At 38.1% G+C, this 19,813-nt stretch overlaps 2 protein-coding genes across 9 annotated transcripts in view; one reads left to right on the top strand and one right to left on the bottom strand.

Annotated features, from left to right (window-relative positions):
• Window positions 1-220: 220 nt before the first annotated feature.
• On the bottom strand, window positions 221-6,850 carry neurod1 (neuronal differentiation 1). Of its 3 annotated transcripts, none has more exons than XM_077535879.1 (4): window positions 6,713-6,850; window positions 5,047-5,356; window positions 3,450-3,679; window positions 221-2,233 (listed from the first exon to the last, which is right to left on the bottom strand). In XM_077535879.1, the coding sequence occupies exons 2-4, from the start codon at window positions 5,313-5,315 to the stop codon at window positions 1,710-1,712; spliced, it is 1,023 nt and encodes a 340-aa protein (XP_077392005.1). In that variant the 5' UTR covers window positions 5,316-5,356; window positions 6,713-6,850; the 3' UTR covers window positions 221-1,709. The 3 variants fall into 3 exon arrangements, with proteins under 3 accessions (XP_077392005.1, XP_077392007.1, XP_077392006.1); XM_077535881.1 differs by having other exon boundaries at window positions 5,047-5,319; window positions 6,713-6,813; XM_077535880.1 differs by having other exon boundaries at window positions 5,047-5,352; window positions 6,713-6,812.
• A 2,556-nt stretch (window positions 6,851-9,406) lies between these two features.
• The window catches only part of itprid2 (ITPR interacting domain containing 2), a 44,197-nt gene continuing 33,790 nt past the window's right edge, over window positions 9,407-19,813 (top strand). For all 6 annotated transcript variants that reach the window (XR_013287165.1, XM_077535877.1, XM_077535876.1 and 3 more), the window contains exons 1-3: window positions 9,407-9,551; window positions 19,405-19,482; window positions 19,575-19,763. Coding sequence is in view for 5 of the 6 variants with exons in the window: in XM_077535877.1 (XP_077392003.1) it covers window positions 19,407-19,482; window positions 19,575-19,763 (265 nt within the window). In the remaining variant the exon portion in view is untranslated. The remainder of the gene's footprint in view (window positions 9,552-19,404; window positions 19,483-19,574; window positions 19,764-19,813) is intronic.

Below are 19,813 nucleotides of genomic sequence, written 5' to 3'. Positions count from 1 at the left end.
CAAAAACTACAAATGATACCTTTTACTTCCAACACCAATCAGAGTACAGTATTGCTAAATGCTGCAGCGCCGCTAGCTTAGCTAAAAGCTAAACCCACTGGTAACACTACTAGCTTGGCTAAAAAGCTAATGATGTCACTTACACGCTCAGCTGAAAGCTAACTGTTAACTTGATGGATAGTGATGGTGTGTGTGCGCGTGCGACAGATGGGCCCAGATGTTCATTCTGCAGGCAAGATTTTAATTTATGAAAAAAATCTTATGCATGGATGCCACACATACACACATAAAGAAACACTGCGCACACCCACAAATGTAATGTGTGATACAAAACAACTTTATTTTCTATAAAACTCGCATACGTGTTTGAATTTTTCTTTTTCTTTTGTGTTTTACTGTCAAATATGAGTGCATGTTTTCAAGCGAAGAAGTATTAGTAGATTGACTTGCATTATCACAGGCAGAAATTTCATCACCAAGTCAGCCAAAATGTGACATAAATACGCCTTCTTTGATTATTCTTATCACAAACTATAGCGTTGCTAATGCTAATTTTCTCCTAACACTGTAGCTCAGCTTACCGTGATGGCTTTGACATGAGCCAGGAGAAAGTGGTTCAGGGCAGCTTATTTTCATTAGTAACTAATCTATTATTTTCTTCAATTGATCATTAAAGATCTGGAACGTCATCCAGACAAGTGGTGCAAATCATTGACTGAGAAACTTGTGTGGGCGAGCCGCAAGATTATGTTAATTATCCCGACTGTGATGTCACAGTTGGGCAAAATTGAAAAGGGCTTGTTTTCAGGATTAGTCCTTTCAAACATCTGCTTTTAATTTGGAAATCAATGATCACCATTTTTGCCTTTTTTTTCTTGAGAGATGTTTGTTTGGGCATTTGTTGCTTGAAATAATCTTCTTGTTTGATGTATGATGTATAATGGAGATTAAACATTTATTTATTTTTTTAATCTGATTAAAGGGATACTTGACTCAATTAACCATTTTTAGCAGTGAAAAGTTTGTATTTGGTCTATAATGAATGTGGTAACGTCACGATTTTTCATGTACAATTAATACCTACTTTTTTTCTACTTGCTGTCGACTGATGATGACATCCACTGTGCTAAGGAAGTAGGTAGCGACCAATCATGGCTTAGTTTGCTAACCAAAGCCAGAAAACAGGTGAGCCATGATTGGTCGTTACCTACTTCCTCAGCACAGGTGATGTCATCATCAGTCGACAGCAAGTACAAAATTTACTTTTTTAAGGTATTAATTGTACATGAAAATGAATTAAGTTAGCAAATTCATTCTTCACAAAACATTTATTTTTCACTGCTGAAAATTGTTCAATGAGTCATGTATCCCTTTAATTGATCATTTGAAGAAAATAATAGATTAGTTACTAATGAAAATAAGCAGCCCTGAATACTTGACATTAAAAAAGCCTTTTTTCCATAATAATAATAATAATAATATTAATAATAATGTCCCCATTAATGAATAGAGGACTTTCCAAATATGTGTAAGGTGAGGACATGCCACGCTAGGAGGATATTTTAGAAAAAAAAGCAACAAGATGGATGCTGAAAAATAGATTTTTTTGGGGGGGCGGGGGGGGGGGGGGGGGGGCGGGGTCCAAATTGCATAGTTTTGTCTTTATTGCTGCTTGAGCGTCCCGGGACAGGACAGGAAGCGGCTCTGGCTCATGACTCGTGGAAGATGGCGTTGAGCTGAGCGTTCATCAGCCGCTCGTGATGCGAGTGTCCGTCAAAGCTCATCAGGTTGTCCACCTGCGCGTAGACGCCGCCCACGCCGCCGCCGCCGTAGTGCACGCCAAAGGAGTAACTCTTGTCGTAATCCGCCGCCGCAGCCTCGTGTTTGAAGGACGAGAAGTTGCCGTTGACGCTGAGGGGTGGGCTGAGGGGCGGGTCGAAGGTGGGGCCGTCCGTCACCTGCAGGACGCCGCCGTCGAAGTAGGCGTCGGGGGGCCCGCCGTACGCTGGGGCCTTGACCTGCTGGAAGACGTGCGACGGGTCCATGGTACCGTAGGGCGGGCTGGGCAGGCCCGGCGGCGTCTGGTAGGAGAAGTGTCCCGCCGCCGCGTAGGGGGCGGCGCCCGGCGGGGGCAGGTGCAGGGCGGGGAGCTCGGCCGACTGCTCGGGGAGGAAGGTGCGGGGGTTCAGCTGCAGGCAGCCCGCCACTAGGTTGGTGGTCGGCTGCGACAGACCTGAAACGCCACACACAGCAGCTTGTATTCCTTACTCATGCCTTATTATTTATTACACCTTAACTACTCATTATTTATCTTTATTTTCTTTATTATTTAATCATTTAATTAATTAATTAATTTAGTAACTAATTATAAAGTAATTAATTTATTTTATTTTATTTTTAGATTTAATTTTAATTAATTCATTTTTAATTACAATTTTAAAGTGTTTAGTGTTAATTTATTTAATTATTTATTTGTTTAACTTTAATTATTCTTAAATTTAATTAATTAAAATTAAAATTAATTAATTAATTAATTAATTAATTAATTAATTAATTAATTCATCCATTTTCTTAACCGCTTCTTCCTCACAAGGGTCACGGGGGTGCTGGAGCCTATCCCAGCTGGCTTTGGGCAGGATACAGGCGGGGTACACCCTGAACCGGTTGCCACCCAATTGCAGTGCGTGAATTAATTAATTAATTTTTTAATTTACATTTTAAAGTTTTCAAAAGGTAATTAATTTATTTATTTATATATCAACAATTTTTATTTATTTATTTATTTAACTTTATTTTTAAATGTAATTTTAATTAGTAGTTAATTAATTGATTTTTTGTATTTACATTTTAAAGTTAATTAATTAATATATGTACTTATTTATTATTATTTATTATTTATTAACGTATTTGTTTATTTTCTTTATTTATGTTTATTCATGCTTATTTATGTTTACGACATATTAATTATGCATATACTGATCTTTATGATGTGCTGATTAATGTTTCCTCATCTTTATTACAGGTTAATTAATGCTTGTTCACGTTTATTGCTTATGTTATTTATGTTTAATTTGTACATGTCAATTACATTTTAATTACTGCTCGGCATATTACAGTTGAGAGGAAATACCACAATTATTAAACGCTTTTACTTGTTTATTAGTGGTGATTAAAAGTATTTAAAACATGTTAATCCATCTATTACATGTTAATTCATATTTATTACAAATTAGTTAAATTATATACATACACACACACACACACATATATATATATACATATATATATATATATATATATATATATATATATACATATATATATATATATATACATATATATATATATATATATACATATATATATATATATTATAACCCTGTGCAAATGGAGTAAATCTACGGTATGAGTAGCGTACAGTATGCGTGTGGTGTGCATGTACGGTATACCTTTACAGAGGGCCTGCACAAAGGTGATGAGGTCGGGGGCTTTCCCGGATCGCAGGATCTCGCTGAGGGTCCAGATGTAGTTCTTGGCCAGGCGCAGGGTCTCGATCTTGGACAATTTTTGCGTCTTGGAGTAGCAGGGGACCACCTTGCGCAGACTCTCCAGGGCGTCGTTCAGTCCGTGCATGCGGTTACGCTCGCGAGCGTTTGCCTTCATGCGCCGAACTTTGAACCTGCCGGGCCCAAAATAAAAAAAAATAGCCACGTTGCTAATGCTTTGCAGTCACATTTCAGTTCCAACATATCACTTTATCATGACATGTTGAAGAAAAAAAATCAATAGAATACATGTTCAAGATTGTAGCATAAAAAAATGTGGAAAAATTCCAGTGCAGCTAATGTGTTGCTAATACACAATGTGAATGTATCATCACCACGCTAGCCAGCTTGCTATTTTTTTTTCATTTGTTTTTTGTGTAATTTTGTCACCGCATTTGCTTCTGTTTTGAAGATGAAGACACTTATGCTACTATGATATTACCGCATTATCTAAGTTGCTATTGTGTTCATCTCATTTGTTCAGAGAAATGTAGCCACAATGCTACTGAACACTTTTTGTTTGTTAAATTTCATCCCCACATTTTGTGTTTCTGTGGAAAAAAAAACAAATCACATTTTAGACGTTAGTATGTAGCCACAATGCTAATTAACATCACTTTCGCTAACTGGCTAATTTTAGAATCTGATTTTTTTTATTTTTTTTTTTCGTTTCATTTGCACATTTTGTGTTTCTGTGAAAATACTACTTTTTGGAAGCTAATATGTAGCCACAATGCTAATTCACATGATTGCTAGTTTAGCTAATTTGATAATTTTCAGATCTTATTTTTTTGGTTTCATTACCAGTATTTTGTGTTTCTGTGGGGGATAAAAAACAAAACAAAACACTTTTTGGATGCTAATATGTAGCCACCATGCTAACTAACATCAATTTCATCAACTGGCTAATTTTCTTATCTGATTTCTCTTCTTTTTGTTAAATTTCATCACCACATTTTGTGTTTCTGTGCAAAACAATCAAAATCACTTTTTTAAACGCTAATATGTAGCCACATTGCTAACTAACATCACTTTCGCTAACTGGCTAATTTTAGAATCTGATTTGTTTTTTTCCATTTCGTTTCATTACTACATTTTGTGTTTCTGTGAATAAAAAAAATACCACTTTTTGGAAGCTAATATTTAGCCACAATGCTAATTAAGGTCATTGCTAGTTTAGCTAACTTGCTAATTCTCTGTTGTTTGTACAAGACCAGTCCTGCCGAATCCAACATTAACACTTACCTACAGACAAAAAAAAAAAAAAAAGTTGAGTCATGAATTCAAATTGTACATAATTAAATATGTGAAATATGAAATATGTGACGTTTTGACAAAATGAGGTGTACGTTGCCGAGATGAGTTTGGCGTTATAGAGACGAATATTCCGAGGCTAGATTTCGGTTCCCTTGATGCAAATCTTTTTTTTTTTTTTTTTCCAATTTGTGGATTGTGTTGAGGTGAGAGGGCAAAGGTCAAGGGCCGTTTGTTGGCGTCTGACCTCTGCAAGCGAGCCTTGGTCATCTTCTTCTTCTTGGGTCCTCGTCTTTTGGGCTTGTTGTCGCCGTCGCCCTGGTCTTCGTCTTCCTCCTGCTCTTCCTCTTCCTCCTCCTCCTCCTCCTCCTCCTCCTCCTCGTCCAGGAGGAGGCGTTGCCGCTCGTCGTCCTCTTCCTCCTCGCCTCCCGTCCCTGTCCCTGTCCCGCCTCCCGTGGGGCTGCCGGCCTCCTCCTCCTCCTCACGCTCGCCAAAATTCTGCTCCGACCTCGTCATGACGCTGACGATGATGAAGAAGACGATGAAGATGATGCTGACTTTCATTAGGGATGAAAAAAAAAATTCATAATGAGCTTGATTGATATGCAGCAAATAATGATTTTTATTTTTTTTAATTACACTAATAAGCATAAAAAAGGATCCAAAACTTATTTTAATAAAACTAACAAAATGAATGATGTGTATACGTTTGTGGTTGATTGATTGCAAGTTTTCATTTTGTTCAAAACTGACTTATCAAGATGATTCATGTTCTAATGTGAATTTTAATTATGATGCATCCGTCAAATTAAAATTTTTTTATATTCAAATATTTCCATTTTAAAATGTTTTTCATGAGGAGTTTTTTTCTTAATTCTTGAGATATATTTATTTCATTTAAAGAAAATCAATAACTATATTGATATATTTGGATTTGTGCCTCTAATACTTCCATTGTATTTATTTATTTATTTATTTATTTATTTATTATTACAATTAATTTTATCGTATGTTCTATACAAAATATGTATTTCACCGCATGAACAAATGGAAAAAAGTTAATAGAAAATTGCCATTAATTTCATACAATTAAAAAAAAGTGCTATATTGGATAGTGAGTGCTTCTTTAAAATGATCTGTCCTTTGTTTGTTTGTTTTTTATTTGTGTATCAGAAATACTGCTTTGTTATCGGCGACTTAAGTTGAGTACTTGTACTGACTGGTATTGATCTGGAGAGAGAGAAAAAAAAGTGGTATCGTACAAAAAGTCCCCCAGTTTTTCATTGCAAAAAGCAAATGAAAAAAAAATCACATTTTCATTCAAGACACTTCAAAAAACAAATTGATTCATTGTCATATTAAATCTCCTTCTAATGAATTTGGATCATGTAAAAACGAAAAAAAAAAAAAAAAAAAAAAAAAAACAATAAAAAAAACAACAAAAAAAAACAGTCGCGGGTTGTTTTCAACTGAAACTATTTCCAAAAACATGAAAGCGCATTTATCATCGATGGCAAATCTTACATAATCCATTTTGAAAATCCTTCATAAATTTTCATTTTTTTCTATACTTGCATGCATCCAAATACATGAAAATGTTTCCGACCTCATCAGTCAGCTTCAACTTTTCAATTTGGCCAGAAAAAAAAACAAAAACAAAAAAAACTTGTCAGATTGTTCAAAAGTCCAAAAAAATGAAGTCAAACTTCAAAATGATCAAAAGTGATTCTGAATATTTAAAAACAAACATCCGAATAAAAGTTTGAATAAAATTATCTTCCTTTTGTTGTGTTGATTGGAATCATCACTCACTTTGTTGTTGACGAAATTATGACGTCATTGAATGTCAAGAGTGATCCTAACAAATAACGATTATAAAAAAAAAAAATCAAAAAAAAAAAAAAATCACGTACCTGCTGTCGTTCTTGTTGCTTTGCCGCCTTTCAGACGTAGTGCATCCTCTCACGCCTGCGTGCGTGCGTGCGCGTGTCAGCGGGCCGGGAGGTTTGTGTCGTGCGCGCGGAGGAGTCGCACTTTTATAGCCGACGTGCCCGCGCGCGTGCGCGCGTGCACGCCTGGCAATTAGCATGTCCGGGCCACGCCCATTAGTTCTCGCCATACGTCACGCACGCGAAGGCCCCGCGGGGATCACGTGACCCAGCTTCCGGAAAAGCCCATCTGCCGCCTCGCGCGCGCGCACGCGCACGCGGATGGCCAACGCCAAAAAAACAAACAAAAAAAAAACGCGCCAACTCAAAGTTGACAAAGTTGTTATCTAACTCCAATTTTGTTTCCCCAAAATGTAAACTAATGGAAATATCATCAAGACGTGACATCCACAATGAATTATTTGACACATGAAAGCTATCAGTAACATAAATTTGGAACTTTGTGGTCTTACGCTAACAAACTGTGAGCAGCCAGGTGAGCCGCCGGTTACCATGGCAACGTGAAGGCTGTGGTGATGCGGAGGGTTGATCAAGTGGTTGCTAACGAGTTACCGGGCAACTTTCAAGCACCTTGGTCACATGCTAGCTAATCTTTAACGATGAGTCCATTTCACTCACGCAGCACGTCACGTGCACGCACACGCAATCAATTTTCTAATACACGTGGACGCAAATCGCACACTTTTTAACGAAAAAGCTTCGAGAGAGATTTAGGAAACAAATGATAGTTTATGTGAAGATGGACGTCGTCTGAGAAAGCTGCGTGACGTCATGAATATTTTCACGGCGAGCAAGTCCGCTTTGTCACTCGTAGTGCTCGTTGCGTTCCGTTAAAACAAACAAACAAACAAACAAAACAAAACAAAACAAAAAAACCCGAACAATCTTAAGCTCAAATCATATTCATGGCACTTTGGTCAGAGAAAGTTAGCAAAAACGTGCTCGGTCAGTGTTGGCTGGTAAACAGCGTCATCATGGGGCACAGTACTACTCGAGCAGCGCGCAACACTTGCTTTTCCTCTTTATCGTGTCGAGGCTGAATAAAATGATAAATTTAATAATAAAATATTTAATAAAATTATTATTATTATTATTATCCATCCATCCATTTTCTTGACCGCTTATTCCTCACAAGGGTCGCGGGGGCTGCTGGCGCCTATCTCAGCTGGCTCTGGGCAGTAGGGGGGGGACACCCTGGACTGGTTGCCAACCAATCGCAGGGCACACAGAGACGAACAACCATCCACACTCACACGCACACCTAGGGACAATTCAGAGCGCCCAATTAACCTGCCATGCATGTCTTTGGAATGTGGGAGGAGACCGGAGTACCCGGAGAAGACCCACGCGGGCACGGGGAGAACATGCAAACTCCACCCAGGAAGGTCCGAGCCTGGACTCGAACCGGAGACCTCAGAACTGGGAAGCGGACGTGCTAACCACTCGACTACCGTGCCGCCCTATTAGTATTATTATTATTATTATTATTATTATTATTATTATTATTATTATTATTATTATTATTATTATTATTATTATATTATTATTATTTTATTATTATTAGTATTATTATTAGTATTATTATTAGTATTAGTATTATTGATAGTAGTAGTAGTAGTACAGAGTCTCAGCAGCTGTAGTAGTAGTAGGAAGGATGAGGAAGCCTTTTGCATAGTAAGGGGCCGGAGTACCTAATGAAGTGGCCACTGAGTGCTTGTCTCCCTCGACGTGTCTTTGGCTCCATCTGTTGGCTAAACGCTGCACGGCAGCTTTCGATGACGACAAACGAAACAAGCTGGACGCCATTTGCAGTTATGTAAAGCAGGTGAAACATGATGTTAACGAGCTAACATGCTTGGAATGTAATGCTTAGAAAAGCAGGCAAGCACCGTTAAAGAAAGATAAACGAATTAATAATAAATGTTTTAATTTACGATTAAAATGTATTATGTTCTCGATTTATTCGATGTTAACCACTTGCAATCATCAAAATATAAACATTGGCAACCGTTATTATTATTATTATTATTATTATTATTGTGTTTTTTTTAGGGTAGTATTAACAAAAAAGAAATATATATGTTGTGCCTTGTACGTATAAGTTGAGACTGAAACGCGGTGGCGGTTCGCCAGAGGGTGCTGTTTCCCCCCCCCCCCCCCCTTTTTTTTTTTTTCCCTGCGGGGACGGAGACATCTTCGGGGGTTGAGAAAATCTTTTATAAATTATAAATTTTAGAAAAAAAAATCATTATTATTATTATAGAAAATATAGTTTTGTTTGACAAAAATTTTATGATAATGAATATTAGACATTGTTTATTGAAGTCAATTTAATCCGCATATTCAAAAAAATGAATGTACTTGAGGCTGTAGCGCAGTCATGGTTCGCCAGCGGATGCTGTTTCCCCTTTTTCCGGAGAAGAAGAAAACGAAAATAAAGTCATTACGTATTTATTTTTTTTTTAAATGGAAACATTTTTGTTTATATGATGTTTTTCGATTTTTTTGTGTGCAGTTTGACGATTTTGGAAGGTTATTTGATTGTAATAGCAATAAAGTAATAAAGCAATAAACTTGAGGCTGTAAGGCGACGGCGGTTCGCCAGAGGGTGCTGTTTCCCCTTTTTGTCTTAGCTTGTCTTGTGCGTTGAGGAGGAAGCGGAAGCAGGAATGCGGGACGTGAGCCGAGAGAAGGAGAAGGAGGCGGAGGAGGAGGACAAGTCGAGCCTTGACAAATCTTCGCCCCTCTTGACACTTTTCTCACTCGGAGGACGCGACGGACTCAACAGGCCGACATGACGAAGGTGAGCGCCGCAAGTCTTGACAAACTTTTGACAAACATTTGTCAAAAGTCGCTTGGCCTTGGCAGCAGTCCGCCCTCTTCGCTCAACTTTCGCCCACAAACTTGCTTGACTTGGTAGTGACGTTTTTTTTGTTTTTGTTTTTTTTCTTCAACTAGTCGTGACGTTTTACCGCGTATGTCAGTTGTTTAACCAGGAGTTGCTGAACTTGCGTTTCGCGCCCCAGCACAAACGTTCAACTTCAGCTTACAACGGTGACGTCACACGTCAACAGCAAAAGTTATGTCAGCGACATTTTCAGCTTGATGTCCTCGTCAAGAGAAATGACGTCGATAGTTACATATGCTTTACTAGTATACACCAACTATATTTGATTCGTCACTCGTATTTATGAGTGTCCCTTGTCCCCCCCCCCCCTCAGGACATTAGTAAATGTTTGTAGAATGCTACCAACTAGTTTCTTCAATTGCGTAATGATTGATGATTTAATAAAAAGTTCCATAGATTTAATTAACTTGTTAGGGATTATTAAAAAAACAAAAACAAAAAAAAACATTTCACAATGTCTAGAAAAATGTGATAGCTAGTTTAGGATACTATAAAGATGTTCGATATCAAGCTTAACGATGTAGCGATAAATTATTACTTGCTGTACTAACTATAGTTAGTACGATGAAGTAACTATTTGTATGGTGTTCTGAATATCGAGTTCGCAATAGTAAACAATGTCATAAAAAAACAATTGAAATTTTAGAAACATTTAACGTAATTACGAAAAATAATTAGCTCAAGACAATCGAGATGTTTGATACCAAGCTAAACAGTTTAGTAATCATCTGTACTAGCTAGTAGGGCTGTACAATATATCGAAAAAATATCGATATCGCGATATTGGCCCTTGCAATATGCATATCGCAAAGGCATGCAATAAGTTTTATATGGAATTTTATGCTTTTTATATGAATTTGACCAGTCACATGCTAACTAAAATGTGCATCGTCATTCAACAGTTGAAAATTATCAAGACATAATTACAATTAATTACATTAAGGTTGCTTATTTTGCCACATGAAAAATGTTTTTCTTTCATTAGTTAATAAAAATGAAATTTCTTTAGGTACATGTTAAATATCGCAATAATATCGATATCGCTATGTTCAGCAAGTATATCGCATATCGCATGTTTTTCCAATATCGTGCAGCCCTACTAGCTAGTTTGACTTAGTAACTAGTTTTAATGATGTCGTGAAAATCAGGTTGAGGCAATACTTGAAAATGTTGAACGTCATAGTGATTCTTAAAAAAATGTTTTGTAATGTCGTAATCACTGAATAGGGATATTTTATATATTTTTTGTCATTAATAATAGTTCGTGACACACTAACATTATCATTATTATTATTATTATTATTGTGTTTCTTGCCAAGATAAACAACATAGTGATACTTGAGCACTACTGACAGTAATATTTGACTAAAAGCTCTTATGACTTAGCAAATAAAATATTGGTCTATGCTAAAAATGTTTAATAATGTGATAAAAAAAAAAAAAAAAAAAAAACTGGTTAGGGACGTTTGTAGAAATGTGACAAACCTCAAATGTTAATAATTACTTACTAAAAGTAAATTTTGTTGATTATATTGTCATTGAGTGTTTGTGTTTTACTTTTTCTTTGGCTTTTAAAAAATGTTCTCAAATGTAAGTTAGTCTTTTATTGCTTCCGCTTTGCGATGATTACAATTGTTTAAAAAAAAATGCTTTGCCAATCACGTTTATCGTTTGAGTCGAGTGACCGCTTATTTTATGCTAGTTTGACTTTATTTATTTATTTATTGAAAGTGTCAAAAATGTGGCCTGCCTGAACAGTTAGTAAATGTTTTTAGTTAGTTATGATGACCCGTTTGACCCTGCAAAAGAACAACTTTCATTATTTCCTATCGAAACGTTTGCATAGGACGATTTGCGGCATTGTTGTGTATTGTGATTTTTATTCTCCGCAGTTCTTTGCCATGTAACAACTCTCACATAATACTTCCAATTGAATTTACACTGTTCAAATTTCAACTAGCTTCAAAAATCGACACCTCCGGGGGTATATATCGTCTGATTCCACATTACTTACAGTATTTGCACAATTTAACATTTAATATCAGCTTTTCCACATTCATTTTCAATGGGACAGACATTGAACTTTTTATAAGTATCACTTTCCACGCCCACTTCCTTAACATATAACTTACCGTCATTACCAGGTTTCTGATACTGTTTGGTGGCACATTTGGTAAAGAGCATTGTCCAGTAACCAGGAGTTCATAATTTATCTTCCAATTTACTTCATAAGCATTCCACATGCATTCAAATCTTAGCATTCAGCTTTCAGCATTCCCACGCAATTTCTCCACAAATTGCACTTAGTCTAGTTGTTGTTGTCGTTGTTGTTGTTTGTGCCTTCAAGTAAATTGGAACAATCTGTCCGCGGAGTGTGTTTGCATGCGTGGATGGCTTTGAATTTGTTTATGAAAATGTCACTCCAGACAGGAAGTTGTTGTGCTGGTGGGCCGTAAACACTTGTTTCCTGGTTCACACGTCCTCGTCCCAGCGTGTCTATTTTTGACCCTGTTCTTCTCTTCTTCCTCCGTCGCGCCACTTAGCATCCGTAGTGGTAGTCGTTGTGCGCTTCCAGTTAGTTGTCCCAAGTGACCTCAAGAGGTCGCCATAGTTCACAGAAGGCGTCTATGGTTCCAAATTTGGCCCAATTGGTTCAAGTGGTCCCAGTTGATCCCACGAGTGCCAGTGGTCAAAGTGGTTTGCTCTGATGCTAGTGGTCTCAGTAAGGGTGGGAACCTCTGGGTACCTGACGATACGATACGAGATGCGGCTAGGGATGTAACGATAAGGGCAATATCGTGATATTGTGATATTAAAACTGCCGCAATATCGTCGTCATCATGTTCACTATATTAAAGCAGCACATTTTTTAAAAAGAAAAGTCAGGTTGATTTCCATTTGTGCAGTTCTAGCACCCTCTGGTGGCTACTTTTTCGTGCAGTTTAATTTTCATTAGGGATATTTTGTCCCTTCTATATATAAAAACGATGTTAATGGTCAGATGAAGGAGGACATAATTTGCCCGTGAAGCTAGTCAATATGTTATTAGAGATTGTAGGTGGTTTATATGCATTGCTATTATGCTATTATGTACAAAAGCACAATATTGTGTGCTTTTTTTTAGTATGAGCTCATTTTAATTACAATATTGTGTCATTTTTTTTTAAATATCATCAACCTCCCCATAATATCTTGATAATTATCGTATCGTGAGCTTCATATCGTAATAACATCGTATCGTGATGTTTGGATATCGTTACATCCCTAATATGCAATACACGTCTCACGATAACGATTATCTCACGATAAGATGATACCGCGATTATTGCTATATTGGTCATGTCATAAATCCACGATAATCTACGATAAAACTACTTGAGCTAGGGCTGCACGATATTGGAAAAACATGCGATATGCGATATACTTGCTGAACATAGAGATATCGATATTATTGCGATATTTAACATTTACCTAAAGAAATTACATTTTTATTACCTAATGAAAGAAAAACAGTTTTCATGGGGCAAAATAAGCAACCTTCATGTAATCTTAGTTAATTAATTGTAATTATGTATTGATAATTTTCAACTATTAAGGCAATGCACATTTTAGTTAGCATCTGACTGGTCAAATTCATATAAAAAGCATAAAATTCCATATAAAACTTATTGCGTGCCTTTGCGATATGCATATTGCAAGGGCCAATATCGCGATATCGATATTTTTTCGATATATTGTGCAGCCCTACTTGAGACATAAACTGAGGTTTGTTTGTTTGTTTTTTTCAATAAGAAAATCGTTTTTTTGTACCATCACTGAAACACAATATTAAAACTGGTGACTTCTTCACACTGAGTACTTTAGTGTATTTGTTTTTTAAAACAAATAAAATGTCTTCTTAAAGGTACACTCAGTATTATACAGTGGCATCTAGTGGTGAAACAATAAATCATTCGAAAACCCCCCACAATTGTTTGTGTTAGTAGTATGTAAAAAGATATGTTGTATCACATAAACGTACTTTTTTTAAATATAACGATTAGTCTAGAAATCGCAAATTATCTTACATGTCCGGGCTGCGGCTTCTAGTGTCCGCCATGTTTCGCCACCATCTTTCTGCTACGGGTGCCGTCAACAACAAATTTCAGCGCTCCATTTCTTAACGCGTTTTTGGAACGCCTTTGCAGACGCACTTCCGGTTTGTATGGCGACCGCATGTACACGAAGAAGAAGAGTTTCCGGTCCCTGAAGAGAGCATTATCAAGCATCACATTTGCTTTGGGAATTTATTTTATTTCAGTGCGACAAAACAAGAGTTTATATTGTAGCCGCATTTGCCAGATGGAGAGAAATGAGGAACAGACTAGGTTTGGAACGTGCCGGTGCCTTCGACTGCTTTCTACTTGACCGGTAAGTAAGAGTACATTTGTGTTTACGTTTTGAGTGCGAGAGAAAAAGTATACATCGTACTAATTAATACGATGTTCGTACCTTTGTTTTACGATCACTGTATCTGTTGATTAGAAACTCCGCACCACTCGAACTATTTCGTTATGAAGCTACTTGCTTTGAAAAAAAAAAAAAAAAGATTCCCGCTGGCACGTTATATTTAGAGTAAATGCGCAAGTTATTGTGTAATGTAATGTAACTGTGATTTCGGAGGTATATTTGCCCATAATTTCAATGGAGAATCTAAAGCATACTGTATTAGTGGAGGAGTTGAAAATTATTTTCGTTGTGGTTGGTGAAAATAGTGTTCTCGAAATTAATTTTCAGCAGGGAATAACTTTCTGGACTTAAATGCTGGCTGTACCGTAAGCACTGCTAGAGTCTGAACTCTCTCACTCAAGTGTGTACTGGTCCATTGTGTAATTGGGTGCACAAGAATTTACAGGCTGCTACGTTTTCCACGGAAACCCGACAAGCAAGCAGCCTTTGCATATTCTATGCAGTCAAGTTACTTTTATCTAGCTAATACAATGTTTTGGGCCCAAAAACTAAAGATCTTACCTCTATTTTGGGGGCTTTGTTGGAAAGTTGGTGACATATAGTAGTATCATCAATTATTTTATTTTATTTTATAATTTTGTTTTTGTTTGTGTCACACTAGATCAACAGCCAAACTTGAGGGCTTCCAGAACCATATTCTGATGTATACAAGCATTCATGCACCGTTTAAATACATCACTGACCTGCAAGAAAAAAAAATATCAAGGGGAGAGTCAGCAGCCATATTGGAATGCCCCGAATGAGGACACTTGAATGGAGGACCCCAGAAGGCTTCGGTGTTGTACCACCAGTATCTCCACCTACCATATCTGAGCTGCAACAAACTGAAGTCAGCCGACGTCTTGGTATGTCATTTACATATGGACGGTATTACACACTACATGAACTTTTTGTGTGAAGCAATACGGAATGGTCAAATGTACAAGCACCACTTGTTTTACACAGGACCTGCTGACCAGGTGTCTGAAGCCATGGAGTGACTCCTCCCTCACTTTCCTCAGCAAGCCTTTGAAGAATATGATATCATCGTTGGTGGGAACATGCCCTCACTCCATAACATGCACTTGTGCAGTCAAGGAGCATGTCAAACTTAATAAAACCAGGAAACATTGAAGTGACTTCATTTTTACTGCAGTCTGTTCACACAATCAATGGACAAGCCTTCCTTAATTTTGCCCCAATAACATCATAGAGTAGGCGAAAAGTAGTGTTACAGATCATACTATGTGTTCGGGAGAGTTTGAGGAATGTTGCAATGTTAATGGGGGACAATGTCAGCACACACACACACACACACAAAACAAAAAAACATCATGGTATTGAGGTAATCAGATATTTTAGCTGTGTACAACACATACCTGCTCTGTAACACTACTTTTGGCCCAAACCTGTATGTCTATTTTCCATATTTTGAAATGCACAGCGTATTGGTAAATTTCTGGAACAACTGCAATTCATGGAGCTCATTATATTCTAACAGCATTTTTTTAAAAAAAATTTTTTTAGTTAATATGTTCATTTCATGTAGACTTTTATTTTACTTTATTTTATTTATTCATTTTCATGTACTGTACCTTACATTCATTGGCCAATGAAGAATTCCTTGTCATTGCAAGCATTTATAATAATTCTCCAGGCTTTTGATGTTTTACATTTCTAGTCATGTAAAATAGTGTTAGGTTAGGTGTCGAATGAACACTGCATGTTGACGCCAAAGGAAATAGTATTTTTTTAGTTATTCAAAATGTACAAATTAACACACAACAACAATATACAAGTTATACAAACTACAACAACAAGTGTCAGACATGGACTAATTATATGCCAGGTAAAAAACCTTTGTATTGTCCTCGAGGATCTGGGAAAGTGTCACTTAATTGCCACAAGTCACCAAGGTGCTGCAGTCTGGGATCCAGGTACAGGAAATCATGGTGGTGCTGATGTGTCAGCAATGTGTCAAAAAGTATTTCTTGGTGTCAGTCTATCAGCTGGACTTGGATATCTTCATGTTCCTCCATGGTCATTTCCTGTACGAGTCTCTGCAAGAAGGTAACAATTGTATGTCAGATGAGGTACCAAACAATGAACTGAAAGTCACTGAGCCAATGAAGTACATTATTATATGAGCAAGACTATTTGTGAAAGCCATGTAAATTCCTGCACATCGAAGTACAAGGAAGCTGTTGTATCTTCAATCAAAACTAATTACGTTGCTTAGTGATATTTATTAGGTAAAATTGTTCAACATGGTGACAAATCGATATCTGAGTAAAGGGTTTCAAATGTTTTTGTAAGCAGCACTTTTCTGAGTGGTTAGTAGCAACAAGACACGGGGGGGTTTACGAGTCTGAGTTGCAGATGTGTAGTTCAGTTAACACCATTATTTTTGTACGATATACTAAACATATCAGCAAAAGATGTAATCTAAATACCACATATTCCAAGCAAAGGTATGTTTTGAGCCATTCACATGCATGCTCGAATGGAATTATTTTTCCATGATGACATAATTGTACGTTACGAGACACCGCGTTCTCTTCCTCGTCGTCTCCCTCGCCCCCTCCTCGCCCTCTTTGAGATGGTCCACATGTCTATAAAACATATAACATAACTGTGTGTTCTCTGTTGCATAGTTTAGTTGCACTAACAAATATGAACATAGATAGCCATTATCATTAGCTGACGTACAGTATTTCCTAATAATGCCGACAAAAATATTAATTCTGAAATTAAATGACTAAATCACAAATATTAGGGATCTGTACAGTATGTCTAACAAATGCAATTCACTTACGTCATCACTCGAGGGAATACCAGAAGTTGTTTGCGTTCTGTTCCGGTGAAATTGGTGGTAGGCTGTTGAAGTAGGGTCTCTCTGGGACGCCGTAGTTCGTGTGCTTAAAATCATTGCATTATCTTGTTTGACCGATAGATGACGGTCGTGAGCTACACACTGGGGCTTTAACAGAGACCACTGTCAACAAATTTGTCTTTCTTAAAGGGACACTTTACTTATTGATCCATTTTTAGCAGCAAAAAGTTGCTACTTTTTCAATAATTAATTTGGTGACGTGATTATTTTTTTATGTACATTTAATAACTTTTAAACCATTGTTAAAATGAATCGAACGCCGGCATGTTTGTTACACGTGACTAAATAACCCGGATGTTTACGTCACTAGTGTGTAAACGCTACACTATGGAAGCACTATGCAACGCAGCCGTGCATCTAGCGTCAAACCCGGAAGGATTAAACCTTATCGCTTCGAGCCAACACGACAAAATAACACTACCGAAGGAAAGTCTGCCTTGGATGTGAAAGTTGTGGCGCCAGATGGTCTTTTCGGGCACAAAATAAACTTTGACGAACGAGTGAATCAGGCGGGGGGTGAGTGGTGCTCGTGCGGGAGCTGCAGGAATGGACAATCCGCTAATGAATGTGTGCTGTCTGGAAATGAAAGAACTCGAGGATCGGTTCCTTGCGGACAATCTCAACTGCATCCTGGAACATCAGACATTCAACATGGCAATACTAAATAGACATTCTCAGGATAGCTTTGGTTGCGATGAAAGATGTGAAGAAGAAAAGTCTTGGAGGAACAAATATCCAACAGGTAAAGTGACACACAGTACGAGCAATGCAAAACGTGTGGAACTGACGAAATATTTCAGGAAAAAGAAAAAATAGTAAAATTAAATGTATCGTCGTTACAGCACCCAACCTCCCCTAGCTGTTTTTTTTTTCTTTTTTGCGTAGCGTCCCACTGCGGTCAGGCCAGCCGCCACTCGAAAAGACGAAGTCAAGCCAGCCGCCCCAACGATTGTTAATACTGTGCATTACGGTAACGTGCCGACGTGCCCCTGCGTTGGCCACCTTCAAATGAATTATGAAATAAAACAGTCCGTGCAGTATAATAACCAATGCCCCCCCACCCCCGAAACATGCCTACCTTTCGCTTTAAATTTGCTTCGCTTCTCCGAGATCTTTCAGTGGCCGTAGTAAGACCTCGATTTGTGCCGGCTGTTGTGAGAGTGAAGGCTCCGTGTTGCTAGCAGTTGCGGCTCCTCCATCGGCTTGATTATTTCCCACGTCTGGTTCTTTAAAGATACTCGGTACTGCGTTGGGCTTTAGTATTAGGCGTGTGGCGTACCCCATCTCAAATTGTAACATATATTCGAAGTCCTCATGCCTGAAATGTTCGCTGCGCGCACGCCTGCTTGTCCTTCGGGAGGTTGACAGCACTTAGCAAACAAACCATTGTCTACTCAAGTAGCTTTTTTTTTTAATTTATTTATTTTTTATTTTTTTTTTCTCGCGGGTTTTTCCTTGCCGACGCCTTGCAAAATTTTGCAATACAGTAAGGCATAACTGACGTTTGTGTCTTCCTCGTTGTTATGTCTGCGTGAACTACTGTTCCCCAAGCGAGTATACACACTAGTGACGTCACCACTTGGGGGTGTTGCAACACGGAAGTACTTCTATGTTGAAAAAAGTTAAATAAATCAATATACGAGTGTATTCTTCAGCTCTTATGCATGTTTCGTAGCTATACTAACTATTTACTGCCAATCAAGCCATACATGTAAAATTAAAGGAGCCTTCCTTTAAACAACATTGTCAGGCATAATGTTACATAGGCAATTGTTTCATTTTATAAACTGTGACACCATTTTTTTGTGTAACATTGCAAAAGTAATACATAAAATACCTTCAATATTAAATCCAATGAAATCAGTATTAATATTCCTCAGAAATTGGGTGCTTCAAAAAGTATAAACATATGTTTTAAAATGTTAAAATTGAAGATATAATACACATTTTCCATCTTCCACAAGTCAAAGTAAGCTGACGAGTCTTCATCGCCTGAAAACTTGCGTCCATTTCCCCGCCACTCTTATGAGGCGCTCCCCCTAGTGGACAACCAAGTAATTGCTCAATAAGTCATGACCTTTTTGGTTTTATTGGTCTCAGTGGTTCTAATGATGGGTCTAGTGGTGGCTACAGTTTTCAATGCTTCTAATGGTTTCAGTGGTTTATAAGGTCTCAGTGGTTTTAATGGTCCGAGTTTTTCCCCTTGGTCCCAGTGGTCCCCGAAATTGCAGTTGTTCTGGTAGTTTGACTGGTTCCAGTGGCCTCGCTTTTTCGGTATAGTTTCATCTCCTTCCAGTGGTTCAATTGATCTGTTTCAGTGTCTCATCTGGTTCTAATGGTTTTCCGTGTCTCCTTGTGTCCTCACAGGTATGCTAGCAACTGCAGATGTTGCCATAGCGACCATGGAGAGTCCAGCCATCCTCCTGGACCCGGTCCCACCTCCAGGTGCTCCTCCTTCCTTCGTCAGGTTTGATTGACGATCGGGTCAGGTGGTTCTTGATGACTCATCGTTGCGGTTCTCTCATTTGGACCTCCAGATGGCAGCGCCGGACCCAACTGCAGCCTGGCGTCCCTACGGCGGCTGGCCTGGGCCAAGAGTCGGGAGTCCACTTGGCAGGGGACACAAAAAGCCCAGACTTATGGATCCCCACAGAGTCCTCCGCATGAACCCCCGCCAGAGTCTTCCGAGTCCAATGGCGACCCAAAGACGACCTCGGAAAAACCAGGTGAACCTCACCATCTACACTCGTACACCGTGTTGTGGGTTCAAGAACCC

Source organism: Festucalex cinctus, chromosome 11 (assembly GCF_051991245.1).
Source record: "Festucalex cinctus isolate MCC-2025b chromosome 11, RoL_Fcin_1.0, whole genome shotgun sequence".
NCBI lineage: Eukaryota > Metazoa > Chordata > Actinopteri > Syngnathiformes > Syngnathidae > Festucalex > Festucalex cinctus.
Note: the sequence above shows the minus strand (reverse complement) of the source record. Positions and strands in the feature narration are given on the sequence as shown.

Bases quoted from the DNA above. Each gene is read 5' to 3' on its own strand.
- neurod1 (XM_077535879.1), bottom strand. From the start codon at position 5,315: ATGACGAGGTCGGAGCAGAATTTTGGCGAGCGTGAGGAGGAGGAGGAG. The intron at 3,680-5,046 runs GTCAGACGCCAA...TGGGCCCGGCAG, and splicing joins ACCAAGGCTCGCTTGCAGAG to GTTCAAAGTTCGGCGCATGA. The intron at 2,234-3,449 runs GTATACCGTACA...GTGGCGTTTCAG, and splicing joins TGTGCAGGCCCTCTGTAAAG to GTCTGTCGCAGCCGACCACC.